At 31.7% G+C, this 26150-nt stretch overlaps 1 protein-coding gene across 1 annotated transcript in view; it reads left to right on the forward strand.

The window, feature by feature from the left end:
* LOC143046551 (uncharacterized) overlaps window positions 1-26150 on the forward strand; it is a 126588-nt gene that overhangs the window by 26735 nt on the left and 73703 nt on the right. Inside the window, exons 17-24 of the mRNA XM_076219709.1 lie at window positions 2005-2256; window positions 4102-4296; window positions 6046-6257; window positions 10654-10915; window positions 11347-11496; window positions 12463-12621; window positions 22252-22503; window positions 23968-24162. Coding sequence (XP_076075824.1) covers window positions 2005-2256; window positions 4102-4296; window positions 6046-6257; window positions 10654-10915; window positions 11347-11496; window positions 12463-12621; window positions 22252-22503; window positions 23968-24162 — 1677 coding nt within the window. The remainder of the gene's footprint in view (window positions 1-2004; window positions 2257-4101; window positions 4297-6045; window positions 6258-10653; window positions 10916-11346; window positions 11497-12462; window positions 12622-22251; window positions 22504-23967; window positions 24163-26150) is intronic.

The following is a 26150-nucleotide window of genomic DNA, read 5'->3' on the forward strand; positions in this document are numbered from 1 at the left end:
TGTGTTTATCTTGCTCAAATTTGTGGGGACAAAGTCTCAAAGCTCGATACGATTATAATATTATGTATTATAGATTTGAGGATTATTATAGTTGTTACCATATCGACCCGAATATCACCATGATACAATGTATGTGTCGATTGATGAAACCCTGGCATATATGACAAAGAACATGTATTGATAGTTTTCGTATTCCATGGTATTCATTTTTTTATAAATTTTAGATATTCCTTTTTCAAGTCTGGGGGGTTTTACATGTATAACAAAAACTTTTTTTTTTTAGTTTCGCACAATTACTCAAAAACATTTCCACTAAATTGCAAGAAACTTTTTTGAATTGATTATATATATTGCCATGATCTCCTTTTCGATTTTGATAAGTTTTAGACTTTACGTTTCCGAGTTATGGGGTTTGATTCTTTAAGGGGGTTGTTACGATTATCGGACAATAACTCAAAAATGCTTTCAGCAGTTTTTTGAATTGCGTTGTCCTAAGTTTTGACCTATCATTTCTTTTGTTTCTGTGGTTTATTTCATTAATTAACACAAAAGGAACATCGGAACTCGAATTCATATAAAACATTAGATTTGATACAACAGGGAAAGTTTTCAGAGACAACTCGAATGATAAGTAATAAGACTTATTTTTTCGTTTTCAGATGTAAACTATTTTATTTGTTAATAAACTTATAAACGTCCTAATCATAGTTGCTTAGTAGCATGACAACTTTGAGGAATTTTTCAGTTTTTAAGTTAATATTTTTAACAAAATTGATATAAGTATGGATTTCAATTTTACTATTTAAATCATGAATACCTACAAATCCAATTAAAACCTATTTTACCTAGCAAAAAAGTACACAAGAAGAACTGATCACATATTTAACCGTATTTATCCTTAACGTTTATGTACTTAAGTTTCAATCGAGGTTAATGGAACAGTGATCGTCAATGTGAAAATGTACTAGGGCAGACTTTTGAATATTGTTGTTAAAAGTCATTACCAAACACGGTTTAGTTTGCATATCAGGTAACAAAATAGATTAACATGAATGTTATGCTTCTCATTATGGTCAAAACTTGTTAAAATGACTATCTCATTCAGAAGTTAATTGCCCGTGTAAACTTATGGACCAATACGTTTTTTTCTTAAGTGATCATGTGCTACAATTCTGTATTATATCATTTGGGTGAACCCATCAGTATAGTACATGATTCATCCATATTAGTGCTCATTTCATCATTCATTTAGTTTTCTTATCATTATAAGTTGAAGCTATTGTTCTAGGTTTTGTTAAAGTTGAGGAATTTATGTAGAAAAGTTGCCTTTGTAAACAGAAATTAATGTTTATTTTTAGGGTACAGATGGTATTTTGTATATAAATATGTATAACAAGACGTTGCAAATTAAGTTTGAATTTTGTTCCTGTTAAATAACAGAAAAGAAAGTAAAGGACGTTAGACAAAGATAATGGCTTAAAAGTAACCTTTCGATAATAAATCTGTCATTGACTTGCAAAAAGTTCATTTTATACCTAACGTAACTATAATTTATATGATAGAAAGAAGTCTGGAGGAGTTGTATCTATGCACTTTATTATATGTACATTTCCAGTAATTTTAGGAGATAACTGTTGAAAAAGCCTAAAGTGCGCTAGCAGCTTTGATTTTTGCTTGTAAAGTATTCCGTTTCTTAATTTGTGCTTTTTGAGATACATTATTGTTTTGTTGTGAAGTAAGATGGTAAAACTTTTGACTTGAATAAACTAATTAACACTAAGTTAATGAATAAGATGTACATTTCTCTTTTAGACAATTATGCCAGAAACATAATGATACCATTTTTGTAAGGTTGGATATGATTGGTAAATAATGATCTTCATACGAATTTTTACATATATGTCAGTTTAAATTTATAAAGGACAAAGAAATTTAAATATGATGCACAATTTTTAGTAGTCCAATCATAATAAGAACTTATAAAGAATATTCTTGTTATTTTAGGTAACACGGGATATCATTTGACATGCCCACTTAATAAAACAATTTACATACACTCAGCAGCTGGAGAAATCTTCAATGTTAGTGATGTTGTGTCTGTTACACCTTCAGATTCTGATTTAACCTTCACATATAGTCATGAAGAATTATTGACCTTTGATTATACATCAATGGTAGAACAGAAGAAAGTAGTTGTCACTGCAACTTATAAGTCGGAAACTGAGTATCAATGTTCATTCTTTGTAGAAACTAAAGGTAAAACATAGTTTAAGATACTCTCACCACCAATAAAAGGAAATTCTTTATAGTTGTTGTGCCTCATACAACAAAGTTTCAAAAATTTTCTTATTAATTTGTCACAAAGAAAAGTTCTTCATTTCACCTCATATCCGCTTAAAATATGTATGAAGATACATTGGACAAGTTCAATAATTTATAATCTAGAATATGATTTTTTTTTCATTTGGAGAGAGTGTTTAAATATTCATATTAATTATTATTCTAGTGTCAGAGATAGTTCCTTGATTTTCTTTCAGAACCTCACCAAGATAACCAATATTTTGTATTTTGAAACCCTCGCTTAAACTACTATATGAAAAGATTTGGCGGTGATGGAGACGCCGTTGACTATTTACAAGCATAAAAAGATCTTGATGCTTCATACCTTGTATGCAGATACCTTATGTTACGATACGAAGTGTCCGTCTGTAGTATGTTCACTGTCCTTGACCTTGTTTTCAAGGTTCAGTGACTGTTTCAAAAAGAACACACTTGTTGTTAGTAGCGAAAATAAAATTGAGAATGGAAATGGGGAATGTGTCAAAGAGACAACAACCCGACCAAATAAAAAACAACAGCAGAAGGTCACCAACAGGTCTTCAATGTAGCGAGAAATTCCCGCACCCGGAGGCGTCCTTCAGCTGGCCCCTAAACAAATATTTACTAGTCCAGTGATAATGAACGCCATACTAATTTCCGAATTGTACACAAGAAACTAAAATTAAAATAATACAAGACTAACAAAGGCCAGAGGCTCCTGACTTGGGACAGGCGCAAAAATGCGGCGGGGTTAAACATGTTTGTCAGATCTCAACCCTCCCCCTATACCTCTAACCAATGTAGTAAAGTAAACGCATATCAATACGCACATTAAAATTCAGTTCAAGAGAAATCCGAGTCTGATGTCAGAAGATGTAACCAAAGAAAATAAACAAAATGACAATAATACATAAATAACAACAGACTACTAGCAGTTAACTGACATGCCAGCTCCAGACTTCAATTAAACTGACTGAAAGATTATGATTTCATCATATGAACATCAGGCACAATCCTTCCCGTTAGGGGTTTAGTATCATACCATCATAACATATATGAGAAGAACATAACCCGTGTCATGCCAACAACTGTTTTTAGAATAAATGTGTTTAGTTCCGATGCAAAGACCTTATCAGTGACTCAATATTAACGCCGAAATATGCAATCTTTAATGACTTGACAACAGTATCGTAATTATATCCCTTCTTAATAAGTCTATTCAAAGGTTTTGTAAGTTTCTGAGGTGAATACTGACACCTTTGTGCTTTATAAAGAATATTACCATAAAAAATTGGATGTGAAATACCTGAACGTATTAGAAGTCTGCATGTTGAGCTATATTTACGAATGATGTCTTTATACCGATGATAAAATTTAGTAAATGTTTTGACTAGTTTGTGATATCGAAAACCTTTATGAGTTCAAAATAGTTGAATTCAGAGAATAACTTCATATCCTTAAAATAAAATGTATAATTATTCAATAAATGCTGAGATATTATTGTACCACAAGATGCACATAGTTCAGAGCTGTTTTATGAAATCAGTCTTGGGACCTACAGAAGACATTTTTACTAAATTTAAAAAATGTCAGGTGGTGATCCCATGTGTCGTAAAATGGAATAACAGTTGAAAATTGTTTTTCAAAGCCATGGTATCAATTTACAAGAGAGTAACTTTTTCACATATGACTCATGTACAAGCTTGGAAGATGATGTAAATCATTCAAAAAGTATAATAAAGCTTTAAACCGATAATATGAATCTTGCATCTTTTTCCCCAGCCGATGCATGTTTTAAAGAGTCTTTCCCAGTAAGTGTACCAAATGCTGCACCTGTGACCTGTACTTCGGGCAACATCAGCTGTACAGTTTCATGTAACAGTGGATACGTGTTCTTTGATGGTAACACAACAAAGACATATGACTGCACAGGACAAAACATGTGGATGCCAGCTTTACCTCCGGATACATGCATAAGTATAACAATAGAAGATAATTACCTCAAATATAGTTCATGTAGAAATCATTGAAAAAACTGAAATGTCACTTATGTTTTTAGAATTACACAGGTTTTGTCTCTTTTGCATCACAAATACATTGGATTAAAGTTTTAGTGTTCGGTAAATTGTCTGATCACATTAAACGTAAAACTTAGTACACAATTTCAACATTAAGTCAACTATTTTAATATGTATGCAAAAATAGTGTAGGAACCTTATTTGAAAGCTCACAGAATATGGAAGTCTGGTAGGTTAAACCTGTGGTTTAAGGTTTGAGTGAAATGTCACGGTTCACTGAACTGGAAAGGTAAAACTGTGAGTATGAAATAGTGTCATACCCGGAAATATTTGTAAGTTTATGTTACTTCATCTGTTAAGACACATTGTTTACTTCAGTTTCGAATTCAAATCTTGATCTAGATGCGTTACATGTTCAGTTATATTTATGTTGCTTACCTTTAACAATGTTGAATGAAAAACTGCAAACATTTATCTAAATACAATATTTAGAAATCTTGTAAATATGTCCTTTTCTTATTTGAGTTACCATAACAATATGTTATGAAAACATCAACACAAATAGAATATCTTTCTTTATGATTTTGAAATGAATAACCTTACTTTGTATTTGTAATGAAAATTGTTTTTATGCAAGTTTTTCATGACGTCACAATAGGAAACTTCGAGAAAAGCAAAAAATTTCTACGTCATAATCAAATTCCGACTTATCATTTGCCAAGCACAGATATTTCACTAGTGAGGAATAATATTTTCTCACACTGCTCAAGAAATGTGAAAATGGCTAAAAAAATAGAGATATAGTCTTTTATTAATGACGAAAAGATGTAAAGATAGCATAAAAGTGCATAGTTTCCTCTTTAAGATATTGATGATAAATCATTTAAGTGCATTTTGAACAAATGTTAACTTTTGTATAGACCCCTTAAATTACAATTTGGAAATTAATATGAAATAACCGGTAATTTTAGAACATGTTTTGTACTAGATTTTCAGAAACAATTGATAACTATTCAAGTGGGAAAGAGTAATATAACAAAAATACCTTGGAAATTGAAAATGGAAAGTCCCTTATCAAATGGCAAAATCAAAGGCTCAAACTTATCAAACCAATGGATAACCACTGCCATATTCCTGACTTGGTAGGAGAATTGATTCTTAATATTTCTATAACATGTAAAGTTTTGTTTGGTAATATCGTATTTTTGTTAAAAATCACTAATTTTGAGAAGCATCTTTTTGTTTTCGAATTTCACAGAAATAGGACCAATAGTTATAATATTAATTCACTTTTCTCTTTTCAAATTTGTGGTTAAGACTTATTTTGTGGTAAAGAATTCACATCCTTTGATACATCTGTATGAGAGATAATAAAATATATAGTGTTTTGATTTTAACAAACATTTATTTATAGAAAACATGTCCTGAATTAATTCCTGGTGCCAAAGCTCTGGCTGACACGACAGTTTTGTAGTTCCTCCTATTTAACCACTTTCTGTATTCAATATATATAATAGTCTATCTATGTTCTGCCTTAACTTCATTTAGTAAAATACAAGCTATTGGTATATACGTTTATGACGGTTATGATCAGGATATGAGTCACTAGAAATTATAAGATGAAATTGATATAAACTTGAATAGAAAAGAAGTGAATATATCGTTTGTATGAATTATACCAGTATTTGACATAACATATTTATTTCAGAGTATGATGAACCATCCTACATCATAGAGCTACAAGTGGTCTATAATTCTTATGGACATTTTGCTAAAGACTGTAAAGCAGGTCATGAGGATAAAATCCGAACAAACAATGCATCTTTAATGAATGAGATTTTCAACACATGTAATAATGCGTTTGTATCTGCTGGTCCAGTAGTAATTACAAAAACTCAGACTACTACTACAGGATTTGATGTAAGATTTTTAATTACATGTAACGTTCGTAATATAATATATCATTGCCTCTTAAATTATGAACATAGTTTAACAAACTCTTTTTCTATATCATGTATATTATTGATAAATAAAATCTATCAAAACAAATACTATGACCATGATGACAAGTCACAGACAGTTGTATTACAAGATCATTGATTTGAACCTGAATAAGTGAGAAAAGTAAACATTTATTAAGATAAGTTGTTGTTTAAATTGAAGACTTATTTTCACTAAAAAGAGGTCTTTCACAAAGCTGCAATTAAAATACACCTATAGCCAGTTTGTTATTTTTCCGTTTAAAAGAAATAGGGTTCTCTCAAGAATTATTCTAGATGATCAATTCGTTGATCGCAAAAACGTTAAATACTAAGGTTCATCTTTATATAAAATCTGTGTAATTGAAAAAAGTATTTTATAAAAAGGAATGTTTGCAAATACTAGTGCATATATATATATATATATATAGCAGATTATAGATAACACATAAAGGTACTGACCATTTTTTTGTAGATTGTATTCGATTGGTCTGTTTTCAATTTGTTCAAATAGTGTGTGCATGAGAACACATTAACCTTTCAATGCAAATAATTATAAAATTGTTCCAAATCATATTTCGATATTAAAACAAAATTAGTATATGTCAAACTGCTATATATCCAACTTTGTTTTTCAAAGGGTCAAAGTAAATATTTTGTCAAAATTTTATTTAAATCAAACGAGGCACATTAATTTTAATCAAGGTGTTTGGTACCACCTTAAGTGAGATTTTTTTCCAAATTTTTATTTTTTCCTTTTATGTAGAAAACTAAAATAACTGTAATAATAGCTACATGGAAACCAAAAAAGCAATAATTCATCAGCAATGTAAGATCTAAAAATAAGCCATCATGTTCGAAATCTTCAGTTGACTCCTAATTAGGGTTATTTCCCTTTTAAAGATAATTATAATAATTCTGTTTGCCTATTGTCTTTAAACTATAATAAACTGTAATTGTCAGTTAACTCTCAAAAATGATGTCTGACTTGTTAATGATTTTAACAAAACAGTTGTATGTGTCGACACAGGCTCTTTAAAGCCTAAAGTATACTCATTTGGCCAACATACCAAGTGAGTTTTTTTTCCCAAATGGTGTCCGTCGTCTCTCAACATGTGGCGTTCGTCATCCACCGTCTGTCTTATGTCGTCTTCGTCCGTTAGCATTTACAGAAATCTTCTCCTTTAAAACAATTGGGCCATATTTAACCAAATCATGACCTTGCCAAAATCGTTTTTGGGTAAAATGTGTACGATGACCCCAGTTATCAATCGAGATGACTGAAATGGTTAAAAATAGAACGGTATGAATAGAATAGGGTAAACAATGTTCCTAATTATTAGCTATTGTCATTGATGTCAAAATTATGAAACGACTTCTACATATATATAAACATGACAAGAATCGTCAGACAACTCCTAATTAGAGTTATTGTCTTTTAATGACGGTTTTATCCATTTCTTTCTGTTTTTGCATTATATCTTAAAAATCATATATTATGGATTGAGACTTTTTAAAGCAACATGATAAGCCAAACAAAATGTATATACAAATCAATGTAACCGAAACTCCTTTTTGTGATCTAACCCTTCAATATCAATTTTTTTTACAACCTGCAACAAATTAAAACTTTGAATAACACAAATGATCAGCAAGACAATATCTTCTATCAAGCCATAATGTCCGAAATCTTCCTTAATATCGTTACTCGAGTTGATGACTTTTTTTTTGTTTGTTTTACATTGTCATTTCTGGGCCTTTTATAGCTGACTATGCGGTATGGGCATTACTCATTGTGGAAGGGCGTATGGTGACCTATAGTTGTTAGTGTCTGTGTCATTTTGGTCTCTTGTGGACAATTGTCTCATTGGAAATCATATCACATCTTCTTTTTTATATTTAAATGAGCATTTTTATACCCCCGCTTTAAAAAAGGGGGGTATACTGTTTTACCTCTGTCTGTCCTTCTGTCAGTCCGTCAGTCCGTCAGTCCGTCAATCAGTCCGTCCGTCCCATGAATATTTTTCGTCGCATTTTTCTCAGGAACTACAATACAAGGATTTCTGAAATTTGGTTTCAGGGTTTATCTAAGTCAGCTATACCGTGTGATGCGTTTTCAGATTGATCACTTGACAACTTCCTGTTTACCGAACACTTGTATGATTTTACACATGATAGCCAAGTTGAAAATTTTCGTCACATTTTTCTCAGGAACTACAATACAAGGATTTCTGAAATTTGGTTTCAGGATTTATATAAGTCAGCTATACCGTGTGATGCGTTTTCAGATTCATCACTCGACAACTTCCTGTTTACCGAACACTTGCATATTTTTACACTATTAATATTATCCACTTGCGGCGGGGGTATCATCAGTGAGCAGTAGCTCACAGTTTCACTTGTTTATATTTTTCTGCATTTTGTGTCTTTTATCTTGAACACTATAACAGTTTAGAGTTAATTATTTGCAGGATAAGATCACAAATATGTTAACATGCTATGAAAGTCACCTCTGTATAGAGTTATTTATAATTCAATGAATACTTTTACTGAAAATGTACCATTTATGAAGATACAGTCCTAGTTGAGCAAAGGAGGCCCTTTCGAATTTAATTTGGTAGAAGGCATGCATTGTTCACACTCAAAAGAATATGAGACAGTTCTTTTTGATTCAAATACTTGGACCAATTTAGATGTCTTTCTATCACACCTGAATATTATTATCTTACTTTTCATGACATCTTTCAAAGCACTGTAGAAGTACGAAATGTACATCTGTACAACAGATCTGACTGTATTGCTTTTCTTTTCTTTTCGTTCATCGACAAAAACTGCGTGATTTGATTTCATAAAAAATCAGCGGGCTCTTTTAATCAATTTAAGGATTAGTATTAGTGTTTACAAACACATTTTCTTAGATTGATCTGTAATGGTGTTAAGATGTCGCCAGAAAACATGCTACAGTTTTAAGACCATTGATAATCTGTGTTTTCACTGTTTTCCTTAAAACATCAATGACATAGGCTCATAACGTAATACTTCGTCTTAAAGTTCGACTGAGGGAATCCAATAACAATAGGGTAGCATAGAATGATATGAAATAATTTTACAAAAATAATTAAAGCAGATACATGTATATATAAAACAGAGAACACTTTAAAATCTTTTTTTTTAAATAACAATATCAAGTCCGGCTGTTCGACCGAAATACCTTAGATAGAAATCTTTAGTCAAAGTTTTCTTTGCTTCTATGAAATTGAATGCGGAACATTGGTCTGAAGCTAGTAAGCAATTTTCACATCCACCGTGCATTCACGCCGTGGGTCACATAGTTTGATAAATTACTTCACTCCTTCTACGATGTTTGTAAATGTTTGATGGTGGTCTTTTTTTGAAATTGGTTCTAACAGAACCTTTGATTTATCAACCCTTTATAGCACCGACCGTGCAAGGGCTGTACAGCCAGTCTAGGTCGTTAAATAGTTATCAAAGGTACCAGGATTATAATTTAGTACGCCAGACGCGCGTTTCATCTACATAAGACTCATCAGTGACGCTCATATCAAAATATTTATAAAGCCAAACAATTACAAAGTTGAAGAGCATTGAGGATCCAAAATTCCCAAAAGCTGTGCCAAATACGGCTAAGGAAATCTATGCCTGGAATAAGAAAATCCTTAGTTTTTCGAAAAATTTAAACTTTTAGTTTTTCGAAAAATTTAAACTTTTGTTAACAGGAAATTTAAAAAAAAAATGACCACATTATTGATATTCATGTCAACACCACTGGGCTGGTGATACCCTCGGGGTCGAAACGTCCACCAGCAGTGGCATCGACCCAGTGGTGTAAATAGTTATCAAAGGTACCAGGATTATAATTTAGTACGCCAGACGCGCGTTTCGTCTAAAACTTCCATTTGTTGTTTTTACATATAGATTTCATCACTGGAACGAGTGTGTTATGATATTTCTCCACTTAAGACTTTTAAGTGTTGATATCTAAAGCGCGAGACTTGTCGATCGTTTTAAATAATCAAAAGTAAACTGTCGAGAGTGAAGAAGTATCATATCATACGAGTTATAGGGGTGGCATCTCTTATAATATTTATCGACCGATTTGCAGAAAGTTTTGTTCTATATATGTGACGTCATCAGACATGGTAATTCAAATATAAAATTCAGAAGAAAATTAATTATCCAAATTAATTTTAACCAATCATTTGCTGAGAACAGATATTTCACTAGTGATGAGGAATATCATTTTAAGTTACATGTAGCGCTTTGTATTTATACAAACCTTATTTATGGGTGTTATTATTATTTTTATTGTTTTGCAGTATAGAACAAGTTTTACAATTAAACTGCTTTCAACTGGTTTAAGCAAAATTTCAGACAAATACACTTGTACACTTCTACTAGAGAACTCGCTTGACAAGGATGATTTCTTGGATTATACTGGCATTGTACAGTGTAACTATGGCAGCACAGCAACTATTGTCAGACTAACGTCAGATTATTCAAATAAGATGATAACCAGTGGAAATCAATGTGATAATGGAATCAAGAAAATGACAACAATTGACAGTAGTCAAAAATGCAGTAAGAATTTCTGATCATTATTTGGTTTATGCGCCAAGGATTAAACACCTTTCTGAATTGTCTATCCATTTGAAAGCTTAAAAGTTCAGTAATATTTGAAATTAATATTAAAGTATTGATACTAAACAACTATCCAAGACATGTGTTCCTTGCTGTAAACCTTAATTCAATTTGGTTTTTATGATAAAAAATAGTAATATTTCTATCTTCTTACATATTATATTTAAATAATTGCAATCATTTATATTGACTAAAATTACATTTCAGGCAGCTTGGAAATTGAATCTTACAGTGATAGAAATTTAGAAATTATGTTATTATTTTGAAGTCTAATCTTCTGTCATAACCATGTCTGTTATAAAATTTAAATATTATACATTGTTATATAAAAATAGATAATTGTTCTTATTGGTTTTCGGTTTATTTTGCAGTTCCATGTCCTCCGGGAACATATTCCGGAAATGATGATGAATGTAATGTATGTCCAGATGGAAAGTTCCAGAATAACTTTGGTCAAGATGAATGTTTGGAGTGCCCTTCAGACAATTCTGTTCCATCGGAGGACAAAACTACATGTTTAGGTGGGAAAGATTTACCTAAACTAGTTTACAACCATTAATTAGAAAAGGGAACTCATTTTTATGATTCATTGGTCAATATCAAGTTTCATTGTTATGACTGTTTATGAGAAAATATGAGAAAGAGGTCAATATATTTGGTGTATTGAATTATTGCATTGCAACAATCGACGTCTCTTCAGTGATGTTCGACATCCCAAAAATAGTTTATTTCATTATTTTTGTATGCTTTATTACAAATGTTAATGACAACGTTAACTTCTTTGAAACTAGTTATGGAAATTGTTAAAAGCGCTAAACGATTAGTGATAGAGCACGTACTAGAGGCAATGGCAAAACAACATGTTTACATATTATGATCAATGTTTGGAAGTAACGTGAAAATATCGGTACTGCTTTCAACTTATAATGAACATTTTGTTTTGTTTTCAACTGCCAAAATGAGCATGTGTTCAAAGTTTCAAATCTGTGTATCAGTCTGAAAACTTTCAAAATAAAAACATTTTTTTAAAGAAGAACTTATAGTATGTACTATGTTTATCTCCAGTATTCTCAGCAAGAAAAATAGATTAGAATAATCTGCGTGACCATAGGACATGCAACAAAGTGAGAGGATCTCGTATATATTGACTCTTTTCACTGTAAAGTCAGCTTAAGTATAAGTAATGTTGTTAGTTTTCAAACAAATGTCAACTAAATTATTAATTGTTATTGCCTAAGAATTTAACACAAGCTTCAGGGGCTGATATTACCCACTGCTAAATATGCAATGCTAGTTTACTTAACTTGTGACAAGTTTAAAGCTACTTCCAGTTAATTATCAAAGTATCACGTAATAATTTAAAAGATTGTTATGAGAAAATTTTTAAAATTTAAACTTTGATTTTGCTTTGATATCTAAAAGTTTGATATCATAAAAACCAAGCTCTACAATTTTGATAGGTGATAATAGAGTTCATTTTTCTTCAGCTGTGTGTCCAGCCGGATTTATTTCTGTTGATGGTTTACCTACCTGCATGCCATGTCCAGAAGATCGTTTCTGGGTAAACAAAACTTACTGTCAGCCTTGTCCGGGTTGTGGCAGTACAGCAGGGAAAAATGCTATTTCAGACATCAATGGTTGTAAAGGTATATTTTATTCGAAAAGGAGTTAAATAAAATGTAAATGTCCGATTTCATAATTTATTCCATTCACTTAGATAAACGAACAGTACCAATGCCTCCAGTCGATTCAAACATTAATCTGTCCAAGGGCAACAATTGCAACACAACAACACGCTATATATGGGACGCACAGCATAGCTCATTCAGAGTTCACAGTAAAGATTCATAGGAAGTACATGTTGATGTCTGGCAAATATAAAAAAGTGCTCCCAAGAAATCATCACCCCTAAATAGATCTTTTGTAGAACTGGCAGACTATTACTGTTATACACAGTTACACTCAGTCTGACAGTTTTTTGTCGATAACTATAGCTTGGCATTGCTGAAATATCAAAATGAGTTTGTATTTATTTTGGTTTTGAAATACATACTTTCTAAATTCTGTTTCTTTGCGTCATTTGATGTTCTGAATTGTACCAATCATCCTGTCATAAGAGACTGAAATAATGTTTGTGTGTTAACTTACAGAAATGATAAAATACTGTTTCCATCCGTGATTTTCAAAATACCGTATATAAAAGTGCTAAATTCGAAAATAAAATGTGTTAACGCGTTGAAACACTTAATAATTTCCTTACTAAAAAAAACCCCATTTGAAGCTAAATGGTCTGTTCGTAAATGTATGTTTTCAATACATGACATGAATAGTATTCTGGACTAGGCTGAAGGTAAAAAAAAATTTTGGTACCGATGTTTATATTTTAATAAAAAAGACAGAAAAAAAATAAAATCTAATCACAAGATAAAAAACTCACCAATGTACGATTGATCCAATAAATAAAAACGTGTTCGTGTAATACATGTTCAAATAAGCAGCAAATCTTGAAAAATATCAACTTATGTCACCAGTTTTGGACGGTAGGCTGCAATGGGATCATATAGTAGCACGATGTGTTTATTCCTGATAAATACTTTTAGAGACAAATAAACACCTAAAAGCAAGAAAATTCAAAATAAAAATGCCTTTTCCTTTTTTATTACATTTCATACACTAATGAAACAGGAAATTCATTCTGTATAGACATTGAATTCATATATTTTGAGCAAACGCACGATCCTTATTAATGTTTTAATGCAGCATAGTGAAATGGCACATTCTGCAATTTTGAAACAAATAAAAAGGATCAAGCCTGTTTATTTTGAATTTATTTTACCCGCACTTTTCTTTTTTTTCCAGAAATAAAAATCAAATGTTAGTTCACTTACATTTTACCTCTGAAATTTTTGAATTGGATAGAGAGTTGTCTCATTGTCACTCGTAATACATCTCCTTATATGTATTGACATGATTGACAGGATCATGACCACATGTTTATAATTCAATGGTCACTGATAAGTTCCAATTATCAGAAACTTTAAGCAATAGGGTAACTAAATTATGTATTGTATTGTTTGGACATGTGCTTGTCTTTACTATAACGTTCACATGACCTTGACCTCATTTGTTTAATTCAGTGTGTGTAATCTTCTTATCAAAATTTGACATATAACATAATAAGATCCATACCATGATTTGGTATACCTATATATAGACATGTGATAGAAAGTTTACAGTGTTTTACAATGACAGTCTTAAATTGTGTAGCAAAGTGACTTTATGAATAACTAGTCCAGTCGATTTGTGAAACAATTGTTCAGATTGTGGTAAAAGCATCAAACTATGCAGGGTTTTAGTTGAGGTCATAACAAACATTTAAAGCTATAGACCCAATTCAGAAAAACAAAATGGCCGCTTTGGAAAAAAAACATGAAAAATAAATGACGTTACTAATTTTGATAACCTTTGATATATTCATCACTAATGACAAAGAAAATCGTCTGATGGTGTCCATCTTGAATGGTGACCATTTTGAAAACATGAATTTTCAATATTATTTGCTATTCTTATTAGTTTGCTATTTGCATTTAAACTCATGTTTTATGCACATAATTGTTACATGACTACTGCCAATTATATAGGATATTCATCAAGTGGTAAAATAAGACATGTATATGTTGACAGGATAAATAATTCCTTTTACTCACAGATTTCCCTAAGAAGCTTTTTTCGAAAAAAAAGTATAAACACTATAATTTGTGACCACTCTATGTCGAAAAGGAAAACAATGTTGGTATTGAAATCTCTGGAGCTGAAAACCCCAATGAATAAATGGCCCGGAAAGAATTGCGAGACGTCAAGCGAGGACACGTGAGGATTTACAATGCCAAGCAGATACAAACAGAACAGACATAGACATTTGACCTGGTAATCAGTTCTTTGTTGTAAGCATACAAAGATGCTGCATATTGAATTATTAGTTCCTCTCATCATTTAACTTGGAACAGTTGAACGAGGGCCAAAAACACTCCAGAATCACAAAGCAAAAGGTAATAATCCTGTCAAAAAAGACAGTATGTGACTTTCCACTTGAACAACAACCCATTGTTCTCTTAGCTAGACTCTGTGCAGGAGATTTAATATCACAGGAACAGATGTCATGCTAAATATTTGCTAATATTGCACAACAAGGCAATAAAACAGAATTCAAAGGCTCAGAAAGAAAGTCAGGAATCTGCTATCCATGGAATGGGGCCAAATTGATAAAATATATTGACAGCTCACATATACTGTTCCCATCTTTGAGCTTGCTGATATCGATAAATTGTACAATGCTTAATACAACGCTTTGATACTAACTGCAAGCATACAAGTAAGATACAGGCTATGTCTCCTAGTTGTGACGATGAAGGCCTTATCTTAGCCAAAATAAATATAATAGTTTGGAGAGATTAGCTTGCTACTATAAAAAGCTTTACAGGGGAACTTAAAGAAGACTTTCAAGATGAATCATTTCCACAAACACAGAGACACATGTCTCTCTAATAGAGGAGTGATAAGTTACAGTTGTATCTTTTCGACGACGAGTTGCACAATTGAAAAAGAGGGACGAAAGATACTAGAGGGACAGTCAAACTCATAAATCGAAAATAAACTGAACTATTATAGCTGAGAAATGTAAGTGCTGCGCTTCAACGATATTACTGCACTGTGTCTCTATGTTTGGCCATCCTAGTATCATTCATACTAAGCAACTTAAATTTAAGATGAACTGATTCCTGTTGACAGCTGTTATTGAATGTCCATGAACAGCTATTTTTAGTATCAAGCATATCTCTTCAAACTTTGTTGCTTGCTTTGGCTATGATGATGCCTTCATGTTCTCGCTTTAAAGATGTGACCTGTTTCAGAGCTTCACAAACACCTTCGTTGAAAATCAAGAGAACTTATCTATCTCGTTTGTAAGCTTGCAGATCTTCTATGGCAGCTACATTCCAATTATTTAGATACGTTGTACAGTTCTTCTTACCATGACAACTCAAAGAAGTTCAAGACGTGCACTGTAAAATTAAGAGTGATCGACAAGCCCAGACCGTGTGTCATTGATGTATTCTACTATATCGGAAAGTACAATTCCATGGGAAAGAACTCCTGGCTTTCTTACTGTGTCTTTTAGTCTACCTATTTGACATGTTGTCAAGTTTTATCAAACATTTTTAGACAGCAGACTTGGGCTCCTGTAATGTTACATCTCCAGCACTTAGTTTGACTAAGAGTTCAAGTGCACAGTCATGCACTATTTCTGTCGATTATAAAGGACGATGCATCCTGGAGATCTTCAGATACCTGATCTAAGAAAGAAGACACTGCAGTCATTGTTCTTGTTGATCCAGTACCACTTTACTGTAAAATTGAGAATGGAAATGGGGAATGTGTGACTGGTTGTTTACTTTTTTCTTTCAATCGACAACTTATCTTCAACTTCAGAAGAATGTTTTCGCTTTTACTAATGAAATATTTTGAGATTTGAACTTTTTTTTCGACAGGATTTGTGCCATTTTGCCTTGTGATTGTGGATTGTTTCTACAGTTCCATACCCTCAACTGTTTCAACCCAATTCAATGCGTCACACATTTGTATGCTTGTATCAAAACAAGGACTGATAATCAGTGATTACCAGCTCAAATGTCTAAGTCATTTTGTTTTGTATCTGCTTGGCTTTGCAAATCCTCTCATGTCCTCTCTTGCCGTTTCACACGTTCTATTCATTTTATTTGTCCATAAGCTAAAAGTTATTTAGCTCTTATTTGATAAAGGTTTCAATATCTAGCTCTGTTGTTTTCGAAATCTATAATTTTGATCCTTTTTGACAAAGTTTAGTCATAAATTTTATCATTTACACGTAATTTCTGTTGTAAAACATATTTAGGTATAAGTAAACATGAACATGCCTCATCTGACCACTTGGTGAACATCCAATATAAATAAGCAAAGAATACATATAATGCATACAGGGAATTATGAAAATAGTGAATAATGATATATTGGAAATTCATGTTTTCAAAAGGGCCATCATTCAATATGACCCCAAAAATATCAATATCTGAAGTCCTCAGATGATAGTCCTTGTCATGTGTGATTAATATACCATGTGTTGGTAAACAACTGGATTATATGGGAACCTTTCTGCAACAATTACTGAGGCAAATGTGTAAAGGCAGTATTTAGTTGTAGATGTGGGGGACACTGTGTTAGAATATGATAGACAGAGACAGCTATTGTGTGGTTTGACAAAACATGTAGAACTCATTTATTGTGTGATATTTTTAACAGCAATTGATAACATTTAGGAAGGTGATTTTCTTATGACATGACTTGTATTATATGATGCGAATTATGTCTGCGATCAAGGTGTTTTTAACGATGTTTCAGATAAACAATATTAACAAAATGATTTAACCTCCAATCGGCCAACTATTTTACAAATAACAGGTACACTAATAAATGTTTGCTTTATCGTGCTTGTAAAAAAAAGTCCCCTGTTATCCCACTTCCAGGTTGAGTAAACGGTAATATTGATATTGCCTTTTGCGACAATTATTTAGATTTAAACAACTTAAGTTTCAAGTGTTGGATGTAAATTTCAGGATAAAAACAATACATGTACATTGGCATACAATATAAAATTCATTTGTACTCGCTACAAAACAGGATAAACACTCCACGGGCCTCCTGTGTCGTCCTGTTTTGAAGCTCATACAAATATTTTCCAACAATGTACATACATTGTATATTTATTCCCATCGAAATATGACTTTGGAGCTATACCTATTTATCTATAAAATTTCAGGATTTTTCAAAATGACCGCCATTCCATATGGGTAACATTTTCATAAATTTTGTTCGACAATACGATTGGTATTAGCTCTTTCACTGTTTTTATCAGGTTCCATGTCAATGTCTTTCCTGATAAAATATTCATGAAATATTTTTGGAATTTTTTGAAATTAAACGTCCGCCATTTTAAAAATGGCTGCCTCTCCCGCCAATTTCGACTTTTATACTGGGTCCATATCTGAAAATGTTTTCCATGAGATATACTACTACTACTTTAAATTTCATGCTTTTACTACAATCAGATCGACGTGAGACTGTTAAGGTCGTTTACCTAATTTACAGATACAAACATAACATATTCATTTAAAAATATTCTATCACATAATTAGTATTTCTATGCATATTGAACTACTACCGACATGAGAAACGTTTATATAACAGGAACCGGGTCGGAAAGCCAGTCCTTAAATACGACCGTTATTTCTACTTTCTGAAGAAAACAATAGAACTGATATTAAAGCCTGCCGGTCTAAAATTGAGTTTATTTCTCGGAAAAATGAAAGTGGGAGCATTTTTATAATTTTTTTCTGTTTCTGTTTCCTACTTGCTATTGAAATCAAAAATTTGTGTCTCACCATCGTTTAAGCATTTGTCTTTATATTATTAAAGACAGTATACTCAAATTGGCATAACTCATCGATGTCCAACGTCAACATGACTTGGATGAAGAGTTGTATCATACATTTGTACCACAACTTCTTATATCTATCGTAACAGAATGTACACAAATTAAGCATATGTAGTGTGTTTGTGTGAAAAAGCAAAAGCGATTGAGCTGTGAATTTGACTGGATTGATTATTCCATTTTAAACTCCATACTTTCTGTGCAAAACCTTGAATTAAGATGATTCTAAACTCATTCATAATTTCAAAAAAAAAAAAAAAAAAAATGTGTCATGAGGGACATCTGCAAAAGTAAATGTAAATATTACATGGACAATGGAAACGTAAAGTCTGGAATGTCCCAAAATCTTATCGCAATCTCTTACTTGATTAAATTTGATATGATTAATTTCACTTATACAAAGCATTTTCATATTACATGGAGTGTGACTTATTTTGTTCTTAGAAATCATTATTGACTTAGTCTAGCAGTCAATACATGTAACTGCATTGAAGCACTAGATATGATTAATTATTTTTTTCTAAAACAGAAGAAAGAAATACGAAATCGAATCTTTTACGTTATCATATATATTCACAAGTTCATGATTAACTGTTACTAGTATCATTCATTTAGGCTTTATTTTATAATTTGGGTCCATTCATCCGTAAGACATGTCTGATGTACGAAATGAGACAAACATTCATTATTAAACATCCGCAGTTTACAAAACAAGTTCCTATTATATCAAATTAGGAAGAATGTACATTGAGAATACTTTGATTATCATTTCTTGTAGAATATATATGAGAACGGTATCAGTTTTGAAAGGGAATTTGCCATTATCCTGTCTAAATTCATCATCTAAGCATAATTGGATTAGCCCTGGACTTTATGAAGTATAAATGTATTTCTGTGTTGGTATTATCTTTTACTGCAGCAAAAATTTATACCAAAATATCAAAGTTACTTGTGGAATAATATAGTTTGCCTGAGCGTAAGATAACTTATTTTTTAATTATTTTCACAGTAAATAAAAACGTATGATGCTTTATATATATAGATAATTTAGCTGATCTGTAACAATAACATCTTCATGCCTCATATATCATGTACTGCAGTACGCCGCTAGATTAAAACTGACGTGGAAAGGTAACACACGGCCAGCGAAAGCTCTTTTTTTAAGAGCCTAGGTGGTCGTGTAGTCTAGCGGGACGGCTGCAGTGCAGGCGATTTGGTGTCACGATATCACAGTAGCATGGGTTCGAATCCCGGCGAGGGAAGAACCAAAAATTTGCGAAAGCAAATTTACAGATCTAACATTGTTGGGTTGATGTTTAGACGAGTTGTATATACATTATGTACACAGCCATGTATCACCATCATTGATGGGGATCCGATGGATGCATCTGTTGTAGGGTTGTCACTGACTCAGACGTACTTATGAATATAATTATTTTCTGTTACTGTATCTTACATTAATTTGTAGGATCCTTTACTATAGAAAATTTAGCTGATCTGTAACAATAACATCTTCATGCCTTATATATCATGTACTGCAGTACGCCGCTAGATTAAAACTGATGTGGAAAGGTAACACACGGCCAGCGAAAGCTCTTTTTTTAAGAGCCCAGGTGGTCGTGTGGTCTAGCGGGACGGCTGCAGTGCAGGCGATTTGGTGTCACGATATCACAGTAGCATGGGTTCGAATCCCAGCGAGGGAAGAACCAAAAATTTGCGAAAGCAAATTTACAGATCTAACATTGTTGGGTTGATGTTTAGACGAGTTGTATATATATATATATATATATATATATATATATATATATATATATATATATATATATATATATATATATATATATATATATAATAGTACAAATAAGTTTGTTCATAAAAAGTGTCAACGAAAGGACGTTTCTCGTAAAATATAATCAGAACCACTTCATCAGAAAATTCGGCACATCGTTGTGGCGCATTTGTGTAAAACCTACCTTTTATGTTTAACATTTAAGAAAATCAGGAAGTCCTATGTTGTAATTAACTTACTTACTCATAGCTGAGTTCTTGAATTATAAATTTAAACCAGATGAACATGTAGACCATCTGTGTTGGATATAAGTTCCAATAATGAACATGATCAATCTTATATAAACACATACGTATCATGTATGATAAATATTGCGTATCAACGTCACAAATCATACATGATGGTCTTGATGTATAGATTCTGCGTACTGATGTTGTTTATCATCTTAACAACGTGTTTTATTGTTCTTTCATTTGTCTTTGTTCTATTACTAATATTACTTTTACAGTTGGATTGTTTTCTGTGATATACATTTAACGTGGCTCGATACTTATACATCCCGTCAATGTGTTTGTATTATCTTTCATTTTTGCTGGTGTGTTTTGTAAATGCGACTTTTTGTGTTTCTTTGGTTCTTATAACGTGACTCTGTACTTTAAAAGATCCTGTAAGTATGTTATTGCTCTATAAAATGTCATTATGTTATATTTCTATTATAAAATAGAAAAAAACGTTGAACAACAAACGTCAAAATTTTTCAATCACGCAGTAGAATGAACCATTTGTTGAACTTTTGGACTATTATAAATATCGGACTATTTCTTAAGTTATTCTTACATACTATTGAAAATTTTAAATTGTTTGTATAAACATTGAACGACAAAAATATGTGACGCATACATTTTCTGACGTCAGACACAGCAATGAATGTGTTTTTAATTTGATAGATGCTTTCGTATTCTTTTAAATTATTCCTTTTGAAATTGTAACACAATGTTGACTGCTGTACCCATATGTCAGATACAGCAATGAATATGTTTTTAATTTGATAGATGTTTTTGTGTTCTGTTAAATTGTTTCTTTTAAAATTGTAACACGATGATGACTGCTGTACCAGTATTTTGACTATTTTATTTATTATGTCTGTTTAGTTAATGCATCATTGTAAATATAACGGAATTTGATGACACTGTCGTACAAAGTGAGAGGTAAAGGGCTATAAAACCAGGTTTAATCCACCATTTTCTATATTTGAAAATGCCTGTCCCAAGTTAGGAATGTGACAATTGTTGTTCATTCGTTTTTGATGTGTTTTACACCACTGGGTCGATGCCACTGCTGGTGGACGTTTCGTCACCGAGGGTATCACCAACCCAGTAGTCAGCAATTCGGTGTTGACATGAATATCAACTACATGGTAATTTTCATAAATTTCCTGTTACAAAGCTTTGAATTTTTCGAAAAACTAAGGGTTTTCTTATCTCAGGAATAGATTATCATAGCCGTATTTGGAACAACTTTTTGGAATTTTGGGTCATCACTGCTCTTCAACTTTGTACTTGTTTGGCTTTATAACTATTTAGACCTGACCGTCACTGATGAGTCTTGTATATACGAAACGCTCGTCTGATGTATTGAATTATAATCCTGGTACCTTTGATAACTTTTGTCATTTGATTTTGCCATGATTAGTTACTATCCGATTTGATTTTCCTCTGAGTTCAGTATTTTTGTGATTTTACTTTGTACTAACTGTTCAAATTTGATGCTTACTTTTGAATCTAATGATCAAGTTAAAACATTCCGAAAAATTTATTGACGCCAACATCAGTTGTGGTGACCGTTATGGTATTGTGAAGTAACAAATGGTCACAGTTGTATATATGATTAACAAAACTTCAATTTTAACCAAAAGTGTTATCCGATCATAGAAAGGTATTAGAATGACAATTCATGTTATTTCAGATACCACAGTACATCAGTTGACATGTCCACTTAACAAAACAATAAACATACACACAGCAGCTGGAAAAGTCTTCAATGTTAGTGATGTTGTGTCAGTAACACCTTCAGATTCAAAGTTGAAATTAAACTTTAGTCCTGCAGAATCAATTACCTTGGATCATACAGCAATGATAGAGCAGAAGAAAGTAGTTGTCACTGCAACTGGTACGTGGGGAGCCGAGGACCAGTGTTCATTTTTTGTAGAAACTAAAGGTATGTTTAAGGACACCCTGTAGCGACAACAGAAAAGAAAAGAATTGTTTTTTAATGATGTTATAGGACTTAAAGATAATCACACTCCCCTTGCATATAGGGTTGTTTATGCATGTTCTTGCATTCTGGATAGGCAACGGTGACCAATAAAGTGATTTATATGTAACTTTGGGATAGATGTTTGAAAAGAATCATTAGATTTTATCTTCGAACCTCATGACAGAAGAAAGAGGTATTTTTTACTTTTCAAAACGGATGTGTTCCTTTGTAACCCACGCACTTAAAGTTTCTAAAAAGACATACACAAAAGTCATATTACTGAAAAGCTTATATGGTACAATCAAACCCGTTTTCAAAATGTTTAATGTTTGCTAGACAAAACACCGTCTTTGAGAAAACTATCAGCACTGATGCACGCTCTCTTATTTTTTCTGCAAGTCATAGTGTTCTCCCATGTTAACTCGAAAAACTTATGATAAATATCTTGATACGATTACTGATTTAATTCATCATTGTCACAAGGTTTTATACAATGACCACCATGTTTTCTTCAAAACGACTAAATGGAATGCAATAACATTTTTATGTTTTCAAATGTACCTAAATTGATTTTATGGGCAAGAACGGTTTATAGGAATATTTTATTCATCGTATAAAAAATACCGCAAAAATACTAGATTAGTGTAGGATTGATGCAATCATATATAATTTATAAAAGCATATATCATTCAAACTTGATGATCTCTTATCAGAAGGAATACATAATTATAGATTATGTGATAAATTAATTGCAGGACATTAGCTAAACCTATATATTTCAATATGGTTCCGAACATGAACCTTGCAATGTTCTATGAAAACAATGATAGTAATTGTGTGAAAATGAAGAGGAAAGCCGTGGACGTTGGGATTTGCTTTATTTTAATTTGACAATATTTCATTGTTAAAGAAAAAGAAGCAATTTACATGGTTCAAATTTGATATAGGAGATGTTTTATGGAACAAGACAAATCTAATTCTTACAATTTGATTATATACACGTCCTCTTTTACTGAAAAAAATCCAATAATATATCGTTGATAACCGATAAGAACTGATACTTGTGTCACGTTGATAAAATTGATATATTGATATTGAATTTATATAACATCAAGTGCAGTTATGTTGGTTAAAACATGTTTTGTCATCTTTAATAAGTTACATTTTTACTTATTTGAATTAATTTACGAGGGATGGATTTCTCTCAGAAGATGTTGAACGTTCCAGTAAATAACCCCTGATAGAACATTATCTTTTGTATTTAGTCAATTGGACAACAGGACTAAAAATAGTTTGAATGGATTGACCAATAAAGGATGATTGTGTGTAATAGTTTCATTTTGTTCGCCAAAAATACTGTGGAACTCATTAAAACAATCTAAAATTTAGCTAGCAACACATTGTTCACATTTTATTTTTCCTTAGCTGTCGCATGTTTTAGAGAGTCTTTCCCAGTTAGTGTGTCAAATGCTGCACCTGTGACCTGTACTTCTAGTAACATCAGCTGCACAGTTACATGTAACAGTGGATTTGTGTTTTTCGATGGCAACCAAACAAAGATATATGACTGTACTGGACAAAACATGTGGCTGCCGGCTTTACCGCCAGATACATGCATAAGTATGTTAATATTATTATGTTACCTCGAATATACTTCATCTGAAAACAAATTGTCTTTTTATTACTTAAGACTAGAGGTTCTAAAGAGCATGTCTTGCTCACCTTGATCTTTGTTCATATCAAACACTCTACAAAATTATAGACGAGAATTGACTTCATGGGAAAAATCTTATTGTTCATCTTGTATTACTGATCTTGTGGACTGTTTAGTATCTCTCTGTCTTCTTAGATATTGCTCAAAACACAAAAAATTGTAACGACATTTTCATTTAAGGACAACAATTATTTCTGAACATTTTCCCACCTTTCAGATTTTTCTCTATTAATAATATCGTTACAAAAAGTGATAGTTTAAAATGCATTTTCAACCCTATGTTCTTTTTTTAGCCATGTCGGCCATGTTTTATTTCGGACGGGGTTATCTGACACATTGATGATTGTGGCCAAGTTTGGTTAAATGTGGTTTGTGTCAGTAGCTATATATATAGTTTCAGAGGAGAAGGTTTATGTAAAAGATGACCAAAAAAGAAATACAAAACAATCTTTTAAATTGACTATAAAGGGCAATAACTCCTAAAGGAGGAGTCTATATCTGAAGTCACATTGTTGACCCAAATCATGACCTATATATTGAGGTCAATAATTGAAACGTTGTGTTATGTTTACACATTTATAATCATGATTATTATACATGTACATGTAATTGTACATAGATGTAAATATAGAACGAATTTAATATTGATAAAGATATCATATCAAAAGAAAAATCCACAAAGCAAGGATATAGATAAAAGCTGAAAATACAAATTCTTCCTGATTTACAAATTAAATATACTTTGAAACACAAGAGAACTCTGTAATTATCTAACTTACCTTCCTAATATTAATACAAGATGACAAACAAAAACTGTATCCATGTTTGCACTGTAAATACCAACGGGTTACAAAAATCTGAAAAAAACCCAATAGAATTATTGAATGGGCTAATCAACAAAAATGTGATATAGTATTCCTACAAGAAACGCATTTCACTCAAAACTTAGAACCAAAGCTAAAACAAGAATTCAAAGGTGAAGTAATCTTTAGTAACGGGTTAAGTAATACAAGAGGGGTTGCCATATGGATAAAAAGCAGATTAAACTTTAAGATTATTGACCAATATAAGGATTCAGAAGGTAGATTCATATTAGTTAATATAGAAATAGATGACAATATATATACATTAGTGAACCTATATGCACCTAATAATTGTAAAATAAGAAACACCTTTTTTAAATCAGTAAAACAATTAATTTAAAATCACAGTATTGGCCAGTTAATAATTGGGGGTGACTTCAACGACATATTATCTATAAGAGACACAAAGAAAAAAGAAGGAAATAAAAAATTTGATAAACCAATTCATAACCTTAAAATGTTAATCAAGAATCTTAAACTAACTGATGTCTGGAGAAGCAAAAACATAAATAAAACCCAATTTACCTGGAGAAGGAAAAACTTATCAGAATCTACAAGAATTGATTACTTTTTAGTAAGTGATGAAGTTAATAAAAATTGCATTACATGCGACATAAGACCAATAGTTCTACAACACACTGATCATTACTCTGTTTCATTAAAAATCAACATAAATAGAAACTCAAAAGGGCGGGGTTACTGGAAATTAAATAGCAGCATCCTGGATGATGAACAGTATCAAACAATTATTTCAAAATTGATTGATAAATATAAAACAAAATCAGAAACATCTCTTAACCTTGATATTTTATGGGATGACTTTAAAGTTGAGGTAAGGGATTATACCATTAATACTGTAAATTAAAGGCGAATATAAAAAAGATACTATTGAAACCTTAGAAAATACATTAAAAACCCTATCTGAAGAAATTGATTGTGATAATTATATAAATGAGAAGAAAGTCAACCTAAAAGAAAACATTGAAAAACAATTAGCAAGTTTATATAAAGAAAAAATTAAATGAAATCAA

Source organism: Mytilus galloprovincialis, chromosome 9, assembly GCF_965363235.1.
Source record: "Mytilus galloprovincialis chromosome 9, xbMytGall1.hap1.1, whole genome shotgun sequence".
Lineage (NCBI taxonomy): Eukaryota > Metazoa > Mollusca > Bivalvia > Mytilida > Mytilidae > Mytilus > Mytilus galloprovincialis.